The sequence below is a fragment of the Amblyomma americanum genome, chromosome 3 (assembly GCF_052857255.1).
Source record: "Amblyomma americanum isolate KBUSLIRL-KWMA chromosome 3, ASM5285725v1, whole genome shotgun sequence".
Classification (NCBI taxonomy): domain Eukaryota; kingdom Metazoa; phylum Arthropoda; class Arachnida; order Ixodida; family Ixodidae; genus Amblyomma; species Amblyomma americanum.
In genome coordinates this window covers 150,747,055-150,771,570 of record NC_135499.1, presented here as the reverse complement: position 1 = coordinate 150,771,570, position 24,516 = coordinate 150,747,055, and the positions used below count along the sequence as shown (strand labels likewise).

At 48.1% G+C, this 24,516-nt stretch overlaps 1 protein-coding gene across 5 annotated transcripts in view; it reads right to left on the bottom strand.

Moving 5' to 3' along the window:
* Nucleotides 1-24,516, bottom strand: part of Khc (kinesin heavy chain) — a 100,292-nt gene that overhangs the window by 21,011 nt on the left and 54,765 nt on the right. For all 5 annotated transcript variants that reach the window (XM_077658297.1, XM_077658298.1, XM_077658296.1 and 2 more), the window contains 11 exons: nucleotides 16,340-16,413; nucleotides 14,073-14,177; nucleotides 13,210-13,258; nucleotides 13,043-13,098; nucleotides 12,339-12,426; nucleotides 11,696-11,820; nucleotides 10,555-10,659; nucleotides 8,960-9,108; nucleotides 7,173-7,321; nucleotides 2,871-3,148; nucleotides 478-834 (listed from right to left, as the gene is read on the bottom strand). In XM_077658297.1, coding sequence (XP_077514423.1) covers nucleotides 478-834; nucleotides 2,871-3,148; nucleotides 7,173-7,321; nucleotides 8,960-9,108; nucleotides 10,555-10,659; nucleotides 11,696-11,820; nucleotides 12,339-12,426; nucleotides 13,043-13,098; nucleotides 13,210-13,258; nucleotides 14,073-14,177; nucleotides 16,340-16,413 — 1,535 coding nt within the window. The remainder of the gene's footprint in view (nucleotides 1-477; nucleotides 835-2,870; nucleotides 3,149-7,172; nucleotides 7,322-8,959; nucleotides 9,109-10,554; nucleotides 10,660-11,695; nucleotides 11,821-12,338; nucleotides 12,427-13,042; nucleotides 13,099-13,209; nucleotides 13,259-14,072; nucleotides 14,178-16,339; nucleotides 16,414-24,516) is intronic.

Sequence of the window (24,516 nt, the reverse complement as noted above, 5' to 3'; positions counted from 1 at the left end):
AAAATATACAATTAAAGCCGAGATAGAGAACGAAAAATAAAAGGCACCCTTGTGGTTTCAGTCGATAAGCTTGCACAATGAATGTACACAATGCAAGGCCACTGTCACATATTTTTTTTCGCATCAAAGGCATATTGCTTAATATTTAATTTACACAATGGCAGTCAGCCTATATATATTTATTCCAGGATTCACAAAAAATGGCTCTGAAGTTAAAAATTTTTGGCTAATACTATTGCCGGCCACATACTTTTGACAGAGGGTGTACACACACACCAAGTTAAAAGACAGATGCTAGTATTTGCTATCGTGTTATTTACTCCAAACACACATTAAGTATTGTAGATAATAAATGTGAGCAATGTTTTTTACTTAGAAATAAAACATTCCGCTTCTGAAAGAGCCTGATCATCTCTTTCACAAGGTGCGTACTTTGCCAAAGACGGAGAATAGGAAAGAAAAAGAACCACCACCAACCTTTGCGTCACCAGCGGGCCCACCGAGGACCAGCCCAATCTCGGCAAGGTCCTTGAGCAGGGAGGTAAGCATCTCTGTGGTGCGTTTCTTCTGGTGCACACTGTGGTCCTTCATCTGCTGCAGCTCGTTCTGGGCCGAGTTGAGCTGGCAGAGCTTCTGGTTGAGCTCCTCGCCGAGGGACTCGCACTCGCGGTTCTTGGCATCCACCTCCTGCGACTTCTGGTCGTAGTTGACGGCCAGCTCCTCCAGGGCCTGCAGCACCTCCTTCACCTCCTCCTTCGCGGACTCGTTCTCCTGCTGGATGCGCAGCATCTCCTGCTGCAGGCTGCTGTAGTCTCGCCGCGTGGTCGTAATCAGCTGCACACACACACGGACAGACCATGGTAAGGTCAGTACACTCGAAAGTGAGGCAGGATTGATTCTAGACAAGAAAATGTGTAAGCAAAGAGGTGGGGGAGAAATTCCCTTAATTGCCCTTCAGGAGAGGCTTCTGCACCTCTATATCTGTGCTACTCGGGTACGTTGAAATGACATTCGAGTCGAACGGCATTCGAAACTTCGAATGGCATTCGGACTGGACGAACCCGCACAGTGCTACACGACTATTCCAAAAGCATTCGAAAGCTTCAGTATTCTGCCGCCAAGCTACAGGGGAGCTGCTGCCGTCAAGTTTTGTTTTAAACAAATATATGGTTTATGGGGGTTTAACGTCCCAAAGCGACTCAGGCTATGAGAGACGCCGTAGTGAAGGGCTCCGGAAATTTCGACCACCTGGGGTTCTTTAACGTGCACTGACATCGCACGGCACACGGGCCTCTAAGAATTTCGCCTCCATCGAAATTCGACCGCCATGGCCGGCGTCTTTCAGGCCAGCAGCCGAGCGCCATAACCACTCCGCCACCGCGGCGGCTTTTAAACAAATATAGCAGCAACAATTAATTTGTACAGTTACAGTCCGCTATAAAATTGCTACATGTGATTTCTAATAAATTTTACTATTTGTTCATTACTAAACGCCTCTGTTCTAACCGAGGCCCAAGCCCATAGCACTGCCATTTTTTGTGTGCGGTCTGTTGGCTACATTGGGCTCTGTCTCCTGCGTGTGTCGCAAAAAACGAAAAAGTGTAATAAACTTCACTGAAAAAAAAAAAGCTAGCTTAAAATGTACAGACAGACGCACACACACACAAAATAAAAAGACAACACACAGCAAAAGCAACAGCACAAAGTGAAAAAACTGGCACCGGGCCAAAATGGCTGCCTTTCTTTCCTACGATGGGTCCCAGAGTATGCGGTAAATATTTGCTTGCTAACAATACATCTGGAAAAGATCCGTGTAGTGTATATAAATATTATTTAGAATTTCATCGTTTAACAAACGTATTTGCTCTTCAAAACTTATGCTGCCACCTATGGCGCGAAGACGCTGCGGTAGAGAGTAGTAGCGCTTGCACCTCGAAGGCATTCCAAAATCTCGAATGTCTCCGCGGAGCTCCGTCGACTCGAATGTCATGTGAAACGAATGCCGTTCAAAAACGTCGTGTAGCAGCGCAGGTTTGGCAGTCGAGTCGAATGACATTCGTTTGGAAGGCATTCGAAACGCCCGTGTAGCACAGGTATAAGCCTCAGCTTCTAGAAGTGCATTCTTGAACTGCCCAGCAAGGGCCTCCAACGTAAGACTTCAGATAGGGATGATTTTTCTTCAGCACTCGTGGCCATTTTAGCCCTTAGGGGACCACATAACAATGGAGTGCCGGCTCTAGAGCCGCTCTTTGGTCGCAGCCCAAGTATTGGATTTTGTATCTAACTGAAGCCTTCCGTTTGCCCTTTTGGAAGCCGAGGCCATTGCTGTTACTAAGTGGCAAAAGAGTAATGAAAACTGTGGGCAATTATGGACTGCTACACCACATAGTCTCTAGTACAAAAGTTTAAGTCGGACTTAGGCAGCCGATAATTTAGCCTATTCAAGCTGCGTTATGCAGAAAACGCTGTTTAAAACTTGTAACTTGGCAGCTACTACTGTAATCTTCCAAGTGTTGGTGAAATGACACTCATGTCTTCTAAGTGCACAGAACCTAATAGTGCATCAATAAGCCAAGCTGGCAGATTAAGCAAGGCTTGGCTTATTGATGCACTGTAGCATTCAACACCTCAACTCAACTCGATAAGCCAACAAGGCAGCACCTACTGTCTTTCTTAAGCATGAGAAGACACCTAGTCAGAACAGAGTGCCATCTTTGCGAAGACAAAGACACGCACAGTGCCACTGTCAATTTCCTCGCCACGAACACAAAATCATTTTCTGCAGGGGTATGGAAAGCTGTGAGGCAGCTCGCCCGTACGGTATGCAGAGTGCAAGCTAGGGCATATGTGCATGTGCAGGAGGTACACACCTCCTCCTGCTCCATCATCTGCTCCTTGAGCTTCTCAATCAGCTGGCTCTGGCGGTCGATCTCATCGTCCTTCTCATCCAGCTGAGCGTACAAGCGCGTGCGCTCCTCTCCAACCAACGGGTCTCCCTTTGGTGCCGCAGTGGCCGCAGCTGCCGTGGGCGTGGTGCCCCCAACCGACAGCGTGCTGGCCGTCAGGTTGCCAGCTGAGGCCGTCTCAGACAGGCTCATGGTGCTGGTCTCCAAGTCCTTGAGCTGCTCGTCCGTGGGTACACTTTCACCTACAAGGAGATGTGAATAAGAGAGAATCCACAGGAGCAGAGTGAAGCGTCGAAGGTAAACATGCCACCGTCTTCTCCAGTCATGTGTCTTTCCAAACACTGCGCCTGCTAGAGCTATAGATATCTTTGCACGTATGAGTTTCACTGAGCGCAAATGTCTGCAGTTTCACCCGAAGAAATCAAATGTCATAAAGACTAGGCCCCTCACTGACTCGCAACACGAAGAGTCACACACGAAAAGAATTCTACAAGATGAGTGTACTGACATGACATGGTAGATGGGGTGGCAATCTATGTGCCACAGTTTAGTGACTTTACACTTTCATCCCGCCATAACTTTACTGGCCTCTTAAAGCAAGATGCAGTTCTCAGCCAACAAGCTATATTCTGACCTAAATATCCGCTAGGATTGATGCCCAGAAGAGTACAATGACCGGCTGACGCAGTGGAGGCAGCTGTGCCAATTTAGCTGCAATAAAAATGCTGTCAAACTGTATGCATTAGCTTCCTCATGTGGTAAAAAAGCTGGGTAAGCTGCAGTTGTGCAAATCACAGCTCTCTTTTTTTAATAATACCACATGTGCAGAGATTAGATGATATGCACTGATAAATTATGTTTACCAGGGCAATACTGCCAGTTAAAAAAAAAAAAAATCACTGCGTTTGGACCAGAGACCTTCAAGTGTTGTGCTATCAGTTTAAATCACTCAGTGACCAAGTGACCTGTCATCAGAACTAGCTACCGTATTTGCTCGAATCTAGGCCGGTACTTTATAAAAAAATCGCTTACGAAAGTCGGTGGTTGGCTTAGATTCGAGGATGCGGTTTGCCCGCAACCGCTAAACACGTAACGCCATCTCGCGGCCGCAGCTTGCAGGTTTGCAGGCTCCATTTTGCTTTGGCGCTGGCTTTTTCAAACGTTGTGAACAAAGGTCTCGCCGTCCCGTACTTGCTTGTGTTTGTCGCTATGTGACTTCGAGAAACGCCCGTGTTTGCGGCGCAACGGGGCCCACCTAGCGATGCCATTACACCGCGGCTTTTAAGCGGAAAGTAGTTTTGGCGGTGGAAAGCACTTCTAACCTACAAGCCCGGCGCGACTTAGGCATGGACGAGAAGAACGTGCGCCGGAGACGAAAGCAGCGGAATGAGCCCTTCTACTGCGCTGCAAAGGGAATGGCCTTCACTGGACCCAAGAGTGGGCGACACCACATGGTGGAGAAGGGTGTCGCCAACTTTATCAGGAAGCAAAGGGAAGGTGCGATGCCCGTGACGACGGAGACAATACAGGCAAAGGCAAGGGAGGTCGCTAATGTTAGAAGCGTCCCACGGGCCCAATTTAAAGCCAGTAGGGGCTGGGTCACGTGTTTCATGAAGCATTTTGGGTTCAGCCTGCGACGGCGGACTTCCGTATGCCAAAACCTACCACCTGATTTTGAAGAGAAGCTGGAGGCATTTCAGCGCTTTGTGATCAAGAAGCGGCTGGAGAAGCAGTACAGTCTGGGCCAAATCAGTAACGCCGATCAGATCCCACTGTATCTCGTCAAGCCTGTGGCATACACAGTCTATGAGAAGGGTGCAACAGGTGAAAGTAAGAACTGCAGGGTATGAGAAGCAACGTCTTACCGTGATGTTATGTTTGCATGGCTGATGGGCGAAAACTGCTGCCCTACCTCATTTTTAAGCGGAAAACGCTTCCATCCGAAGACGTTTTCCCTAAAAAACATCGTTGTGCGCGCACAAGAGAATGGATGAATGAGTGGTGCCCTAGTCGAAGATTGGGTGAAGACTGTTTGGAAACGTCGTGCCGGGACCCTGTTGTTCCAAGAGTCGCTCCTAGTTCTCGACTCCTACAGCGGCCACTTGACAGATGCCGTAAAGTAAGTGCTTTCCAGTGTTGGCGGTAATGGGTCACAAGTAGCGGCGTTACCGGTAATGCATTACTTTTTTTGGTAACTTAGTAATGTACTCGTTACCATTTAGGGACTGTAACGGGTGACATACTTACGTCAACATTTTTCGGTAACGTGAGGTTTTATTAATTTTGTGGGGGTTTAAAGTCCCAAAGCGACTCAGGCTATGAGAGACGCTGTAGTGAAGGGCTCCAGAAATTTCGACCACCTGGGGTTCTTTAACGTGCACAGACATCGCACAGTACACGGGCCTCTAGAATTTCGCCTCCATCGAAATTCGACCGCCGCGGCCTGGATCAAACCCGCGTCCTTCGGCCCAGCAGCCAAGCGCCGTAACCACTCAGCCACTGCAGCGGCCTAGGTAGGTAACGTGAGGTGTCACGTTACAAGTTACTTTTTATTCCAATTGTACCTTCCCTCTGCCTTTTCTTCAGAAAAAAAAAGTGCCTAAAGTGATGTTGCAAATAAACAAAATGTACAGGTGCTCTCGACAACCCTTGTTGCATGCAAGAAAACACCTGCCCTTGATGACGCGCTCAACTAAAAAAAAAAAAGACAGAATAGCCATAAGGCACGAAAGATGTGCATGAACACGCATTCACACACTTTCCTTCACCTACCTCCTTTCCCGAACCACTCATACACAAAACTCTCTACAAAGTGGAAGCATGTCGAGCATTTTGGGAACATTACACATTACATTTTTCTGAATTGCTGTAAATTTGCTTAGAGTTCAGCAGTGTTTTCTTTGTGAAGTTAGAATTGATGATGAAGTGCCATTTTGTGTTTAATGTCACACTCAGAAAATGGCTTCACCATGTGCCACAGAGTGAGAAGCCATCACATGTAACTCTACAGGCAACTTTAAGCAACTATAACATTGCTAAGTTCCTGCACATTTGTGCAAAGTATTCTAGTTAAATCAAGATTTCGGGCAAAAATGGTGTTTGGGCTAGAAGTTTTATGTGAAATATGAGCTTTATAGAATTATCGTGAGTTCTTGCAGCGAAGACGCACTGTTTAAAATTTATTGCCATGAAGTAACGGCAAAGTACCGTGCGGTACTTTTTTTCGGTAACGGTAACGTGTTACATTTTTTTGTAGCTAACGTAGGGCGGTAACGCATTCCATTCTTTTTTTAGCGTAACGAGTAATGCATTTAGTTACTTTTTTCGGTAACACCTACAACACTGGTGCTTTCGAAAGGCCGTACGGACATTGTGATGATACCCGCAGGAATGACGAGCCAGCTACAACCGCTCGACGTTGCAATCAACAAGGCCTTTAAGGATAGGCTGCGGAAGCACTATGACGACTGGCTGAAGCTTCAGGACCACCAGCTCACACCGACCGGGCGCATCAAGCTTCGCTTAGCCAAGTGGCGAACTGGGTAGCCGCGGCATGGGAGGAAATTCCGGCCGAACTGATTGTGCGGGCCTTCCGCAAGTGCAGCGTCTCGAACGCGCTGGACAGAAGCGAAGACAGTGCGCTGTGGGAGGAAGCCAGTGACAATGAGGACAACGATGTCAGCGATGTTGACGAAGACGATGAGTGAGCATTCGACGTGCTACGACGAGTGTCGCAAGCTTAATAAAATGCATGTTCTAGTCCTAGTCAATGCCCTTTTTTATTCGGCTTACATTCAAATAAACTTGTTTTTATTTTCTGACTTTATGAATTTCGGGGGTCGGCCTAGATTTGAGTAAATACGGTAACTGACCAATTATACCACTTTGCAACTAGAATCCCAAATCTTCCCAGGCAGTAAGGAGCACGACGTTTGTCGTTCATATACATTAAGTTCCTTTCCTGACCTCTGCTACAAGAGCTTACTTACATTTGCTTTGGCTACATCGGCAACTGCAGAATGTTTTCTAGATGTGGTAAAGCAAAAGACACTGACTGGCAAGCCTTGCAGGTTGCCGCTGCAAGCTGCTAGTCACAAACCAAAGTCGGCCACGTCAACACCGCTTACTCCTTGCTACTGGCTGCCAAGTGGCTCAGTAAACTTAATAATTGGACAGTGTGACCACACCTACAAAGGAGCATGATAGAAATCAAGCATTCTCACCAAAACAAGAATAAAAAAGATAGTAGTGGAGAACAGCACTGACCACTACGCCAGCGGCTGAGCTCGAACTCCGCTCTGCTCAACTGGCCCTTGAGCTTGGCCACCTTCTCACGTTCCTTGTCAAAGCGCCGCTTCCATTCCTCAGCTGTCAACTCCTCGTTGACGATGACAGTGTTCTTGATCGTCTTGGCCCTGCATATGTCAACAATTGCAATGGCACTCACAACGGGTCCCGTGCAAAGAGAAGAAAAACCAGGTAGCTGCAAGCAAAACCTTTTCTGCTACAAAGTGAGAACAAAAGATATTGCTGTGAAGCTTTGTAGTGCTTCTTCCCATACCTGTTCTTTGTTTCTGGTATGTTTCTATCATTATCTGCTGGCCACACAGGGCAAGATATCTTTCATGTGATCGTTAGATACAACTAGATTGTAACTGCATTTAATGGCCAATCAGCAACTAAGGCTATCATGTGCCTACGCAAAGTTAGATGTGTCTGTTTTATGGAACCGAATGAACACAGTTTTTAAAATAAATCATAACTTGTTCAGGAGCTCTGACTTTTAAGGAACACATAAACAGGAGCCAACTGCATTTTCTCCTCGGAGTAACCCTCACAAAATTGCAACAAATGCTGTTCTTTAAGTTCGGTGCATGAAAATCAGACATGGCTTTGTGGCCACTTCTCTGTAGAACTAGCATGTTGGTTTCTCTTGTTTTGCAAGTATAAAGCTGCATGTAAGGTGTGTGTGTGTGCCTAATGCAAAGAAGACATAAGGTCACTTCCAACGAACCTTCGTGGAATATGCATGACTTCCACTCTCCCAAGATAGGCCTTACAAGGTGAAGCTAACTATTTACTGCATTATTTCATGAAGCCTCAATATTTCCCTAGTTTGCACCAGTTTCAAAGCAGCCTTTACAGACCTTATTCATGTGACATCAATTGCGTGGCGCGCCTATTCAGGCAACCATGGCACAAAACAACATGGCGGTAGGTCGCATCACAGAAGCGAGACAATCCTGTTCTCCACCAATTCCCATAATGACTTCATCCAAGGCATGCGTAGTGAAGAGGAGTTTTGTCCATGCACATGGACATACCTATCATAGTGAAGAGGGAAGGGCTACCCCCTCGCCACCTCCCCTTGTGAAGGTCTTTTGGGTGGGGAGCAGCCATCAACTTGAGTAAGTTCGAGCTTTTAGTTTCAAACTTGACCCTTGTGCTGCGGCCCTCCTTACAGTATTATGTATGATATCTCGAAGTGGTACACCTACATTTCTATAGCTAACAGCTGTGAGTATGCTTAGAGAATCAGTGCAAGTAATGCTGTTCTCGATTTTCTCATTCATGATTCTTTTATGTAGCAATACAGGCGACATAACATTCTACACTAAAAATTGTTGTACACTGCGGAAGCTTTTTTTAGTCTAGATTACCTGCGAAGTGGCTGCAATTCTTCATAGATTAAGTCAAGTCTACATCAGCTTCCATCAGTGATTTTTATTTACTGCCGCCTGCATATGGCCTAGTCATCATTTGCTACAGTTAAACATTAAGTTCCAGAAAAAAATAAAGGGCCGATGCAACCACTAATAGATGCTAATCTTAAAGCAGGAAGTTCAACGTTGAGTAGAAAACAAAGGCAACAATGCGCCAGTGCCAATTCCTTTTGCTTTTGAACACTTACGTCGATTAACATGGCTTCAGTGCACAGCCTAAAACACAAACACAAATGCCAAAGATAAGCATATGGAAACACTTTCACTGCTGGAATGTGACTTGCCAGTTACATTTAAGCCTGCTAGCCACAAACGTTGCAAGGCACTCACCTCTTGCCAAACTCGAGGGTAGACTTGGTCTCGCATTCGTTGAAGGAAGCTGGCGAGCAGCAGATGATGATTGTCGTCCTAGAGTTGCCTCCAAGACTCTCCTGCAGAATTCTCGTCAGCTTGCTGTCTCGGTATGGGATGTGCGACTTCTGCAATTGACAACAACAGGCCACAACAAAATTCAACAAGCAACAAACAGAAGATGAGTGACTTCACAGAATCATGAAATGCTTTGTAACCATTTCCATGGTAGAGCAAAGCTACTGACTTCCTGTATACAATATTTTCCCCAAAACAATATTACTAGGACAAATTGAAGGAATAACATTGGTTAGCTCTGACTAGGAGGGCTTCTCAAACAGCACAAATGTCTGGAGGAAATACTGTTTGCAGTGAGCCAATATACAAGGTGTTTCACCTAAGACTTTACACAATTTAAAAAAATAGGCTTTTTTGGAAAAGCGCTTTTTTCAGCATAGCACTGTCAGCAGTGTAGTACATCAGAATACATCTATGATGTGCTAACTAGCAGGCTGGTTAACTAATGTTTAATACTTAACTTTTTAACTATTAGTGTTAGACTCCTTAATTACTGAGAGGCATGTAGCCCACTGTAAATAATATCCATATCATTTTTTAGAATTTTGAAAACATGGTTACCGTCGGTGCTGTAGCCCAACAAATTTTGGCTACATCGCGCCAAAATACATGTGCTTTCGAAAAGCTTGCAGGCAAAGCAAACCTTCCAGTGCAAGTAACTCCTCGGTAAACACCCAATGTAGGTAAACACCTTGTATAGTGTATTTTAACCCTTGTTGCTCTTCCTTATTCTGAGAGGAAGAAAAAAAAAACTATCTTGCCTTCAGCTTAATAATTTTAATTATTTTATTTATTTATACACCCTAAGGGCCCGAAAGCATTACAGAGGGGAGTGGGAGGACATATTTTGGTAATATACGGTGCAGCAAGAAGAACATTGGGAGGATATACATTAGTAATATACAGTGCAGCAAGAAGAACAATAACTGGTGTAAGCCGGCAAAAAAAAAAAAACAGTAATGATTAACAAGGCTGAAAAAAAACAACTTCTGAGGCGAAAAAAAAATGACAGCGAGAACAAATGCAAGGAAAGTTAACAGAATTTATAAAAGAATTACATCACCAGTCTTACAAGTACTAAAGCAAGTAATGTCGGCTACATAACTGGGTAGCTGGTTCCAATTCTCAGGGGTGCTGGGCACAAATGAATAAAAACAATATTTAGTATGACATGAAGGCACACCTACTTTATGGTGATGATCAATGCAGCTTTGGACATATATATGAAGGCGGAGTTAGTAGCCGGCTCTTTAGGACAGGAATGTTATTGTATACCTTTCAGAATAGGCACATGCGAGAAATTAATCTAAGGCGTGAAAGCAGTGATAACGATAAAGTACTTTTCATAGCAGTGACACTAGGGGTACAGTGATAATTGGAAAGTGCAAAATGAAGCAGATGACACCCTAAAGGCCAATGAAGCATTCTACCTCTACCTTGGTATGCCAGAGGAATATCTTGGTCTGAAAAAAGCTTCAGAAAACCAGAAAACTTACATTCCCATCAGCAAGTGCCGCAATCACATTGCCCAGTGCAGATAGGGACTTGTTAATGTTCTTCGCCTCGTCCAGGACCATGCCCTCGGCTCCAGTTTTGCTGACCTGCAGAAGTGAGGGCCACCAATCAGGCAATGTGTGCAACCACACAGCCAAGTACCTCCTCCAGTTTGAGTAGAACATGCAGGGCTTGACTAAAAATTCCATCACTGTCCACAGTGTGAGCACAGCACAGGCACGATTGTGTTGAGCAAAATCAAGCTTCTCATGTCCAGAACTTAATACCTGCGCTGTAATACCTGCTCCACTTCAAGTGGTGTATGAAGGAAACATTATACTAGTCACAATGCCAACCATGCATAAGTGCCTTGTAAAATGGTACATTAATCGTGGCAGCGACAAATTCCAATACAAATGAATTGGTCACTGCTAGTGCAGCTGATGAATGGCTAGTGTATCACTTGCAAAGGAGAGCCAGTATGTACAAGCCTTGCTTGCAACAGTAAAATATATTTAGGTTTCACCTTATCATCCATAAACCACAAGGTTTAAACAGAAAGCAAGGACGCTCGTTTTCTTTCTTTCTTTTCTTTTTTTTTGAGGTTCAGTCAGGATCATTTTCTGAGAAAGGCTAATATAATACAACCATTTCTGGGCAGACATATGTGAACAAGACCTACTGAACTACTTTTACCACTTACACTATTTTGTTTATAACCAAGCACTTGATTTGGATTACTGACAAAAAGTTGTAATTCTAATCATTCCCTTTATTAACTTGTGGACAGTGCATCAAATAACACTCATAGTAACCTGTAGCCACAAAAGATGGTGCTAGGAGCTGACATACTTGTCAAATCAAACCCAGTTACTATTAGTATGTACAGTGTTCTCATGAATAGCACAGTAGCATGCCACACATCTGCTGTGCCTCATACCAAGTATACACAAAAACTGAGCTTTACAAATGTCATTGGCAAGAACTTGCAGAACCAGCCATTCTGGACACTGACATCACAAAACGATATCGAGCAAGAACAAGGAATGAACCAAGCTGTAATGGCTGCTCCTTCATTTTACACAACAAAGCTGAAAGCTAACGCACAAACAAAGCATACAAAGTAAGCAAAAGTGAACATACTTTTTCACTGCCAGCAAGATCTACTAGGTACAGCTTGCCACTCAGCTTCTTCTGGTCATCCAGGTTCTCCTGCTTGACATTGATTAGGAACACACTGTGGCTTCTGGAGCTGTGCTCGTTCATGTCTGCAAGAATGACCCAAAGTCCACATGAGACAAAGTCAAAGTGCCAGAAGCTATATTGCAAGAAATCGCATTAAGAAATCCACCTCCGTCATTGCATATCTGCCCAACTCAGAATGCAAGTTACATGGTTCAAAATCAAACTCCATGGTCACTATTTAATTTTTTCCCCAAGAGCAAAAATCAAGCACTTTTAAACTAAACACAAATCAGTTATGCTATGTTTAATACCCCAAAGCTGGGCATGAGCTATGAGGGATGCTGCAGTTGAGGGCTAATCTTAATCTTGACCCACAGTGGTTCTTTAACTTGCACTGCCATCACACAGCAAACAGCAAACAGGCATTTTTGTCATTCGCTTTCACTAAAATGCACCACTGCCGTCCGGATTCAATCTCATAATCCTGAGCTTAGCAGCCTAATGCCAAAGCCACTGAGCCACTGCAAAGAGCTTTCTGCAAGATCTAGAGACTGTGAAATATCAGCAAGCTATCATGAGGAAAGACAAGAGAATGGCTTACTTGTAACAGCAATGTGCCTGTTTGCTTTTCCCTCATCGATGACTTCCATCACCTCTTCAGGGCTGGTGACAAACCTTTCTGTAGCACCCTAGCAGAAAAAAAATATAGCACAATTACATCCCAGGAGAGATGAATTTGCCAAGGCTAGCACACTGCAGACCAGGCACCAACTTAGCTGAATCTACAATTTGCAAAATAAAGGGCCCCCCAACAATATGATTTTAGCAAAACACAAAGTTTACCCCAAGATCACTCGCCTTGTATGTCTCCTTCTAACAGCACCTAAACGGCGTTTTGATATCAACATGATATGACCTATTCTTTAACATATACCAATGGTCATACATAAATACTAACCTTCTAAGCAATGCCAAGAAGGCCTTTACCACTTCATGCAAAATTCATACAATGGTTCTTGCCCAAGTACACATTACAACTGCAATTGCTTAATCCTTTAAGTGCCAATTACAAAACCAAAACATAATGCAGTTTATTGCACACATTTAAGATTGTTACTGCTGTTGCTTCCTAGCAAATGCTTTGCATACATTTCTTGTTGCTGCCAACTGATTTTGAAACAGCGGAATGAATGGCTGAGAACCTCGTTTTTGGTAGTTTCCATGCAAAAGAAGGACCACACATGAAACAGTCCAATGCAAAGCACCTAAGCTTTCACATTCGAGGATGATAAGACTGTTGCCTACCTTGACGAAGGGAACTCTGTTCTTGTCTTCATGCACCGACAAGTTTGTCTTTGTTACTGGGAACAAAAAAAGAAGCATGTTCAAAGCACTATTTTTTTAAAACACCACTACGGTGATTACTAGCAAGGAAAGGAAAAATGCTGATAAGTAAAGCAAGACTGTCTTACCATCAAGGAGATCACGAATCTTGTCAAGATAAATTTCAAAATAAGACACCTACAAAAGAAGTGAGGAAGTTGGAAATAATGAGTTTATAACCCCTGAAAACATGTGAAAGCATTTACTATTTGATAAGCATTCATACTCACAGCTTTTGAATGTACCTTTACTCTGCTAAACATTAACTAGGCAGGCAAAAAAAACCGCTTTCAAGGTCAGACAGAAACTTGTTTTAACAGTGCTGCTATAAGCGCTGAACGAATCAAAACCCATTTAACTGGCAGCAGAAGCCACCCACCCTCAAATAACCAAAACAGCACAGTACTGGGGGCTAGGAGGAGCCTTTTCCAACCACTTCTTTCCTAGAAAACCTAAGCAACTGACTGGGGGATACTTTTACTGGTTAGAAAAACTGCTGGATTATAGCAATACTCAGGTTTAAATGTAGTACCTCCCATACCTGGAACAGATGCAGCATACCTACGTTATCTTGCTTTGCCTATTCTGAACAAGGTGAACTCTCATCCAACATATAACTTTCACAGTTGCCAGGCATCATGCTGTACTTCAGCTAAAGATGCGGGGGCCGATCTTTTAGCAAGAAAGATCCTAAACAGTTGTTAAAGCTGAGACGCAGCTAATCAACATGTGCCAAAATTCACACAAAAAATTTAGAAGTACCATACAAGCTTTCTAGAAGCGTTAAAAAGAAATGACACAATTTGATCACAAATTTAATAAGAGTAGCCTTGACACTGGCATGCCAATGCAGCAACAACATGCTGACAGGGCCAACAAGTGGGCACACTAAATGTTACTTACATAAGCAGATAAAATAGCGTAACTTGGGGAAAACATGATCAGTACAAACCTTTATGTGGAACTCAATATTTTCATCCATTGAATAAATGTGATTAAAAATATCGTTAATGATCCGAGGGATGATGCCTTGGCTGTAGGGATCTCCCAGAACGCCCTGCAAACAATAATATAAAGCATTTAAACAACAAATATAGCTGTGACATACAAAAGTTAAACCAAGTCCACGAAAGAAAATCTAGAGGTTAGAAACTGCTATATAGGTGATGGAGGAAGATGAAACGCCTTTAGTCTTCTGAACAGCGATTCAGATGCAAATATGCACCTCCATTAGTTGTATTAAATTTATATGTGCAAGCAATGTTTCACTGCAAGAGTTAAGCAACTGTTCCCAAGATGGCAGAACTCTGCCTTTCATGATGTGTGTTCCTAATAGTCAGCTACAAAATCAACAACATGCAACTTATTTTTTACGGTGGCTTAGCATCTCCAACTCTGCAGAGAAATAAATTCTATACACATGACATAGTTATACATTAAATCATGTTAATTGTAGTCTTAAATGTAACATACCTATAAGTTTTAATAGTTTTATATTGCTTACATTTAGATATTTAAACCTGCAAAGTTATAAACATGAGATAATGCAGGCTAAGTTCAACTCCTTTTTGACAAAGACAAATACGGCAGCTTCTATGCTGTTCCACTTAAACAACACATTTGCTGCTGATATCTCAACATACAATAAAACTACCGGACTCATTTGTTGCCAAAATTGATAGAAGCTCCAGTGGGAACAAGTGCAACAGAGTACTACTGCTGGCTTCACAATTTCTAGCATCACAGGAGGCGTTTTCTGGAAAAGATATCTATGGAACCATTTACCTGCAGCTTCTAGGAGTTTGTAGAAAAATAATGCCAACCGAGCACCCCAAGTAATGCAGAATGTGCCTCAACATTGCCAGTAAGCAACAACTACAATGCAACGTTAAGCAACAAAGTGTCATGTTACCTGAGGTATGTTTATGTTGTTCCAGAATTACATCAGAAAAACATTCATATGCAAACATTGCACCAACATTGGGTACAAACATTTTGCCAATGTTTCTGAGTCCATGTTTAGATATTTTTGAACAGAAACTAGTAACGTAATACTGGCAAGGCTAATAATGCACTGGTAATGCGTATTAAATCGTGTCGCTTCTCGTGAGCCCAGTGAATGAAGTGTAACTGGAGTATACCAAAGCAACTTGTGGACAGGGCTTGGAAAGGTGCCTTTTTGATATTAAGATGTGTGCTTTCACTGAATGCATTTACATAATGTGCTCACAAACACGGCAGCGCGGACTAATATATTTTTTTAATAAAAGGTATTAGCAACATGACTGTGCCAACTTTTATTTCTAATTTTTCCCATTAAAAGTTCAAAAATGTGATAAATAACTAAGTGGTGAGTGCCACCAGCTCTAAAATGAGGGCATGTGTATGTGCGCTAAGTGTGATGGCATTTTCTTGTTCGTAATGTATCTGCGGCACAGTGTTTCGTGCAAGATTGATTGACTTGATCGCTGCGAAAATGCTTGCTGTGTTAATTACAACTAACACACAGAGGCATAAATAAGAATGTAAAGGCAACGTTTTTTAAGCATTTTTTACTGATTTTTTAAAAATTTTACATTGTCTGAATGTTGCATAACATAATCCCGTGATCAAAAATATTGGCACTAGCAGCAATCAGGCATTTCACTTGGGACCCTTCATCTTAAATATTGAAACTGCCAACGCTGAACATTCAAGTTTACTCATGCTTCGTGTCTTGGTTTCTTCGTCTTTTTTTTCCCCTTCTGGCTGTACCTTCACTAGCACACCCAGAGTACCGGACTCCGCGCCGGGTACTCTCGCTCCAGTAGACACCTTTAGCATACCGTGTACCGTGTTACCGTTAGCGTTACCGGAGTACCGGGAGCTCGCGCACCGCCAGTGAGGATGCGCAGATCACCTCGGCGGCGCCAGATGGCGCCACGCACCCGGAAGCCGGACGCACACTTCCCGCATCGGGACCAATGAGGGCGTGCTCACTGGCAGTGGGCGGGATCTCTGTACTCCGGCAACGCTAACGGTAACATGGTACGCGGTATGCTAAAGGTGCCTAATGTTCACAGCAACACACACGCGGCACGTCCGTGTTGGTCAGGGCCTGTGCAGCAGTGCGCAGAGGCCGGACCATGAGCGACCTCGAAGGGTCAGTCTGCCCCTACAGACGTGCCCGTGCACCCCACGGGCGATTAAAAAGAAAAAGAAGGAATAAGCAGTGCCCACCTCCATTGTGTGCGTCTTCCCGCTGGAAGTCTGGCCGTAGGCAAATATGGTTCCATTGTAGCCCATGAGCACATCTGCAAAAGAGGGGAAGCAATCGCCACACTCATGAGCGGGAGACGTCCCGTACTGCTTCCTACTAGCCCCCTCCCCCCGGGCAACAAACGGAAGGGGGCAATTACAGCGGCAACAAAAGGGCATTCAATGCGAGACACGAAGACAATGGGCGCTGCATGCCCAACCGGCGTCCGTGGAGCGTCCCGGGCTGTTGTCTGTCCATCGCGGCGCGCACGTCCGAAAGGCGCCGGCGACGACCAAACCCGTTCCCGCACCTCTAGCGGAGGAGATCCCGCGTTGGTGCAGAACTGCAGCTATGTCTGTGCTCAAGCTCGCGCGCGGCTGCAGTGTGCCCAGTGTAGTAGCGGAGTGTTTCGCAGCAGTCGAGGGAGATGTACCGGGTGTTTCACCTAAGGTGCTGTGCAATGTTAACGCCAGAGCGTAAGTGCCCCCATGTCGGAAAAAAAAAAAAATGTCCGGAGTCGGCGGCGTGGACCGTTGCAAGGCTCGCAGCCGAAGAGGCCAGAGCAACCGGCTGCACTAGTCAGCACCTAGCCCGCGCGTAATTCAATCCCAGCCTGTACACGACGATGATGGTGTAATGGTGGCCAAACCCTCTACAACTTATGGACGCAATATCCTGACCTAATAATTAAGAATAAGTTAGAAGAAACGCAAAATCACAGCAGAAAAAAATTAAGTCAAGAAAGAAGAGAGAAATATTGCGAACGAGCATATGCACTCTAAAGAGAAAGGAGTAAGCTGCCCTATAGCGAACTCCCTTTCATAAAGAAGATTGGGCTAGAGGACATCTTACTCCCATTTATTCAATGTGTTTACAGTGTGTGAGCCCCGAAAGAAGTGGCAAACGAGTGGGCGCCCATTAGTGTCGCAGACCGCGGCGCCATCACCAACAGTGACACCTGCGAGTACTATGACCCCTGCGCCAAAAGACGAATGCTTGCCAGGAAACCCATGGGTGCTCGCCACCGAGCAGCATCAGTGGACGGAGGGAGGCAAGACTGCAGCTGCATGGGAGCTCCATCTCCAGTTCCCAAGCAGCGATCAGGAGCCGATCTCGCCGAGCGGTTCCTCGAGCAAGCTCCCGGCCATTCCGGCAGAGAACGAGCATTAATTCCGAACAAGTGTGCCGACACTGTGCGTTTGCAGGCCTTCTCGCAGCGCGTCTATCTTTCGCTCGCTGTCCAGCAATCAAGTCCCAGCGCCGAGCCACGCTGCACAGCCAGCAAATGCAACAAGATTCGAGGTCGGAAGACTTCCCCTTCTTAGTTGAACACGCTACGTTCCTCGCGAAGAAACGGAGCCCTCGATCGCGAACACCAAACACGCCGCCCACCCGTAAATCAATCGCAACGCTTATATAGTTCATCAATGCGGGAGTATATACACATAGAGGCGCATTCGAACACGAAGCGTTCGTACATCACAATGACGGACGATTACATCGGCTCCTCGTTACACGCGCGCGCGGGGCGGTCGACGACAAGCGCGGCCAACAACGATTTCTCACCTCGCGGGTGAGTCGGGACGGCGCGTAACAACAACGCCGTTCATTGACCTCTTTAATGCTCCCCACCACTTCTTCGTTTCGGCTCGTTTAGCGAAGCTCGCAAAAGCCACGCTGCGCGCTGACCGACGCAGAAGCGGCAGCTGTCTTTCCGGCCCGCACGCTTCTGGAAGCGCCCGAGAAAGACTGCGCCTCCCAAAACGAGCACATACACACACGTATAGGGGCAGGAGGAGGCTGAGGAGATGCGAACAGGAGATTCCATCCCTTCATCGGCGAAGGCGCGCACCCGACCCACATTATACGCTTACGGTGTGTGTACACACACAGACACACGTCGGACACACACGCATGTATGTATACGCCAACTCGGAGGACTCTGGGCGGGCGCCAATCAGAGCGTGGAGAATAACGCCGCTCTCGCTCTGACGGCCAGAAACACAAGGAGCTCGCAATGGACGGGCGCGCTCCGAACTGGGATCAGATTAAGAGGGGGCCAAAACACACAATGGCAAAATCGGCGTGCGAAAGGAAAGACGGGACACTGGCGAACGCCGCCTCCGAGTGTGCCGGGGGAAGAAGGAGAAACGGGCGAAATTGGTTTCAGCCGGGCTGCGACGTATATACACCAACCTCTTCCGCGTAATAAACTGCCCAGTTGGGGTGTATACAGATGCATCTGAGGGCCGCGTTTATACCCGGGATGCCGAGGGGGTTTGTAACGTCCGCTAACGCCGTCGCTGCGCTTAGGTTTGAACGCGAGCGACAAAACGGGACGCCAAAGAGGTTTCGCACGTCGTCAATTTATTAGATTAGGAGATAAGGCTCTGCTAGGAGCACATCTATAGTGCGCTTCAAGGCACACTTTTTCTCCGGGAAAAGTGCATTCAACGAGACCGTATGTATTTGCCCGCCACACTTTCAATCATGGGCGAGATGATGAAGGAGCGATAGCCAAAAGCTTTTAGTAAAGACCAGCGGTCGGACTTCCTCGGCTATCACTCTAAACAGAAAGGAGCAAACAGGGAGTAAACTATCCTCCAGAGCAGGCCCACTTATAAAAGGGCAGCTTACTCCATTTACTTACTCCCGAAAAGGCGTAGTGCTGTTTACAGTGTAGGGTTCGGCTGCCGGCATCGACCTTAGAGGTGTTGCAGTATACACTCGCACACGAAGAGGGGGAGGGGGGGGGGGCTGTTCTCAACGCGGACAACAGGCGAAACGAATAAGCGCAATAGGAAGGAAACCTCTGGACAGACGCTGAGTGCAGAAACTATCAAATTTTGTGCGTGTGTGCGAACGTAAGTGTGCCACATGATGATCAACTGTGTTCGACAAAAAAGAAAAAAAGTTTTGAAATGATACAAAGGCAACTAAAGTGAACCCGCCACGGTGGCTCAGTGGTTAGGGCGCTCGGCTACTGAGCCGGAGTATGCGGGTTCGAACCCGACCGCGGCGGCTGCGTTTTTATGGAGGCGAAACGCTAAGGCGCACGTGTGCTGTGCGATGTCAGTGCACGTTAAAGATCCCCAGGTGGTCGAAATTATTCCTGAGCCCTCCACTACGGCACCTATTCTTCCTTTCTTCTTTCAGTCCCTCCTTTATCCCTTCCCTTACGGCGCGGTTCAGGTGTCCAAAGATATATGAGACAGATACTGCGCCATTTCCTTTCCCCAACAAATTTTCAGCTAAAATGAATGTATAGACTTTCGGAAAGGCGTGCTGCTCAGCAACTTGCTTCCGACACGTAAAACAGGACACCAAGCGATAACAACGACGCAAGAAAGGGCCAGCTTTCGCCCGTCTTTTCACAGTTGTATGCATGCGCTCAGCAAAAACAAAGCAGTGTCGACCAGCATATCCTATTAGGCGGTATATCTATAGTATATGTGAAACACGCGGTGTTTTCACGCGAGTGCCGGCGGTCGTCCGGTGGTGTTCTCTGCCCTTCTCTCTTATGTGAAGAAAAGTTGAGGAGCGGACCTAAAACGAGAGAAGCTATACGGCGAGCAGCTTAATCTAGAGCGTGGATCGGCAAGAAAAATCCGCCCAGAACAGCAACTGGGTGCACAGCACTCAACAGCGCAACCGCCAAACCCCAGTCGTTGTCGTGCTAGACAGATAATTGGAAGCTTCCTTCTTTACGCGGGACGTGACAATTTGTCGCCCAGGGCCGACGACGAGCACCTCATCGTATTCAGGCATAAATGATCTGCAACGCACGCGGCATTGCTCCACAAACGCCGTGTCTGCGCAGTTTTTTCCGAGCTCAAATCGCACCGGCTGCCGACATGAAGCCGGGCCTACAGACTTAAGCGGGCAGCCAGCCGTCCCGCGCAGCTGGAGCGAACTGTTACGACACCGGCGCCCGCACGCACACGCGGGCAGACGGCGGCACGCCACGCACGAGCGAAGAACGAAGGGTACTCGAAACTCGCCCGGAAAAAGACGCCACAATGGAGGGAGGAGCACGGCGCTTCGCTAAGACGAAGGGGAGAGAACTTCTGCTGCTAACAGAAATGTCCGGCGTTTCGAGTTGCAAAGAGGGTCCCCCGGTTCCTCCCGACACCGGCTGCAGCACGTGCTAGGGAACTCGGAAGCACACTGGTGAACTAGGCGGACGAGAGGTTCCAGCCGGTAAAAAAAAAAAGAAAAAGAGAGACCGGTGGCGCGTTCGTCTCTCGTCCACGCTGCGACGAGGAGAGGGCCGTCGTCGCGTAACCGGGGTTGCGCAAGCAGGCCGCTCCGTGCCAGAGGCGCGCGGGGACAGCTCCTCCGTCTCCGCGCGAGCGAGGCCACACTCGCGATGCGCACCTCTTGCCCGCGAGCGCAGGTGGGGCACGTCCGGCGGAGAGGAAGCAGCCCACGAGGCGAGACCGCGCGCCAGGCTGTTCTTGAGGGTCGTGAACAAAAAACTAACAAAAAATGGCCACCAGTTAGCGCACCATGAGATTGTACAAACCGTACCGCAGCGGTGGCCAAGTGGTTGAGCATCCTCCTCGCATGCGGGGGGTACGGGGATCGATCCCCAGTGCCGCCGGGTACCAACCGGTGGTACAATGGGTGCAAGCTTTCCCCTGCCTGGTGCTTTGGCTTCTTTAGGGTGAAAGGCTCGGGAAAAGGGTCTCTGACTCCACCTTGAGTAATCGAAAACACCTTGAGCCATGGCGCAGTTTGGCCAAAGATGCCCTTGCGCCATAAATATCCATAATCATCATCAGACTGTATAACCATATAAGTTGGTATCAGGGACGAACATACTTTCAAGAAAGAGAAAACATTTATTCGCGCACCAAATTAAGGCTGCGTGGTGCCGAACAGCGGGAACACCGCGACCATGGTGTTACACGCCGAGTATACGTCCGCGATGGACCACACGAAGCTCTCCACTTTTCAACGCGCGCAGGTACGCGACATACTTCTGGCAGCCACAATGGGAAGTGGGGTTACAGAACTCATTCCACCTTCCCAAACGGTATTCTAGCCCAACATCTGCACCCAGCTGTGCACACACAGCAAAGAGGGTTGCGCCAATGTCAGACGTGCCCCAAGATCGCGGATTCGCCAATTGGGCTTCGCAATGAAAAATGGAGCGCATGAGAACTGCCACACCTTCCACGGGTCGAAGAAGCAACAGTGGCAGCTGCACCGCACCCCATTCCGCCATGGAAACTTCGTCCGCTGCCACACCCATCTAGTAACCATGTGGCCGGGCACGGCACGTTCTCGGCGCGGTCAATTCTCCCCCGCAACCCTCTCACTGCAATGCCCACTTGGGACAGGAACATATGGACGACGCCGCCACAAAGAGCCCATTGTCGAGGGCACCCACCACTCCTTAGTTACTCTCGCTATAAATGGCGCCGCCATCGCCAAGAGCTAGCTCTCTGCCTAACGTTATTTGATGAGGCCGAATGAATCGCCCCATTTGGGCTCCGCTCTGGTTGAGCCAGGCGAGACAGTCGGCGCGGCCTCCACCTACCCTGCCCTAACCTCCGTTCCAGAGGGTGCCCAAGGCGCGCCGGGAGAACGAGAGGGATTCAGACGGCGGGACACCCCAGGGCGAGAAGGGGAGGGGGGGCGCCAAGGGCATAGAAGGGGCAGCCCTCCCCCACCTCGACGCGACATCGATCGCGCCGCCGCTGCTCTCAGGGTCCCGTTCCCGTCCCCTGGGCGCGGTTCGAACCCGACGCGCCGGCGGCGGCCCTCCCTGCCTGCACCACTGTCGGTCGATGCACCGGGCACGCCGGCCTCCACCCCTCCGAGTGCACGAGGGACGCGCAGCCAGGCGTACGGGCGCGGCATCCCAAATAGAAGAGGTCCCGGCGAGAACGGCACGCGCACAGGACCGCACCGAGGGCTCCCCCTCCGAGCGGGCATGGCCCTTCCTCCGTGAAACCGCCCCCACCTGCTACATGCCACTGGCTCTCGGAATTTGTCCCGCACAGGCGTCCTCGTTGGCTCGCAAGCCCCTCCCGTGCCCGGAGCTATTTAATGCAGCGGAAATGCAGCAAAGGGGTGCATCTCTATGGTGGGACGAAGCGGGGGAGCCAGAAGCCACCATCTCTGTGGAGGCCAAAAGAGAGGGAAAGGGCAAAGTTCCCTTCCGCCAACCTACTCACCAGTCCTCGCCAGCGTAAACGGCAGCGCAAAGACAATTACCGTTGGACCGTCTCCCAAGCTCTTCATGGCAAATCAAGAAGGGAACTACTGCACACGGGACGCTTTCTCCTGGTTCACGTTGGACAATAAAGTTTCTCTCTCTCTCTCTCTCTGAATTTCCCCCGCGTGTAAAACGAACAGCCATAAAAACGCAGGGCGCTCCTGAGAACACACCTCACGGATGAGGACGGACCACCGACGTAGCCTCAACCGGCGGGTCACCGGTATACCAACAGCGACATAAAAAGTGCCTCTGGCATGAGATCCCGTTTCAGACAGAACACGCCAACAAGCGCTAAGACGATCGAGGAGACAATGGCCCACAAGCGGCACTTGAACCAGATATCGGAAGATTAATGGCGACCCGTTTAATTTCGGGTTTTCAGCAATCATATATGCGAGTGCGGACTATAGCCGCGGTACCACTCAAGGCCTTGCTGAAGCGTATTCGCTTCGCAAGTTCCCGAGTACTCCCATGCGGGACGAAACAATCGGGGATCACTGACAAGGGCACGGGGAGGATTTGGGCAAGCACGAACCGCTTTCGGTGCAATCCCCTCGGATGTAAACGTAAACGCCGTTACCGCTGAAGACAACATGGCGGAGCATGCCGGCGACGTACGGCTGATGCATGAGCTCGCTGAAAGCCGGAAATCAAATTACAGTTCAAGCCGCTTGGAAACGACAATGCTGAATCTGCAGCAGGCTCCAAGGCCTTGTACAGTTGGCGCCGCCGAGAGAAGCACCTGTACTAACGATGCACGCCTCCAAGATGGCGGCGGTCACAGAGCGAGACTAAAATCGTCGGCAACGCATGGGAGAACGGTGCGTTAGGGAGCCCAGCTGCTCACCGTTCAAGGTATGTAATACATGTATACAAAACGAAGGACAAGTTAGGCGCGCCCGAGGCGAATGTTGCTACGCTGTTCCGAACGTCTTACCGACAGAAGGAACGGCCGAAAGCGACACGCAAATTTTGCATTCTGTGCGCTCTCGCAACATGACCGGAACGGAACGAAAAAGACACCGAGAAAGATGCGGTTTCCGACGCTCTGCTCGAGACCAGCTGCAAACATCTGACGCTAGTATCGAGACTAGGCGACGGCACCGACAATGACGACAAATCTCACAAGTACAGCAGCTCGCATAGGAGGAGGCCACAGTGCGTCGAATGTTTCACCGGAGGCGTTTTCCGCGCATTGCACCGCACCGCACCCCCGCTACACTGGTCGGCGGACTCTAACGGTAAGCTCGGCCATCGCCATCGCAGCGGCAGCAAGTTCAGCGCAGCCCTGGCAGGCCGGCTGCATATACTGACGCTGCGGCCTTTCTTTTCCTTTCAGCAACCCCCCCCCCCCCCCCTTTACCAGCATCGCACACATACAAAGAAGAAATAAAATAAAATGAAGATAACGGCACTATGACGGCGATGTGATTACCCCGCAGAGCCATCAACGGCGGTACGCGGATGCCGAAGGCGAGGGAGAAACCGATGGGACGACGCTCCCCCGACGTGCACCGTTTTGATGCACCGTTTCGAGTCACGTGACGGGCAAAACGCCGCGCAGCTGCTGACGGGGCGAGGCTTAGGAGCAAAAAAAAAAAAAAAGGCGGACAGAACGAAGGATAACAAAAGGCATATTAAAAAGCAAGAAAACGAAACGTCCGACAATGGGCCGTCCGGGGGGGTGGGGAGGACGCTCACGGTGCCTTTTGTTTTCGCCCTTCCGTCCATCTGCAGTGCCGCGCACGGCTTCGATTTTTCGATCACGACGCGGACGCACGCGCGTCGTCATCAGCTGAGTCGGCGTAGCGGGCGCCACGCGAAAGCCGCCGCTGCGCCAGCGCACCGCGCGGCGGAACAGTGTGGCGCCTCGAGAACGCGGTGCAGCACGCGGGGAGGCGGCAGCCTCGACGAAGGAGACGGCGAGCT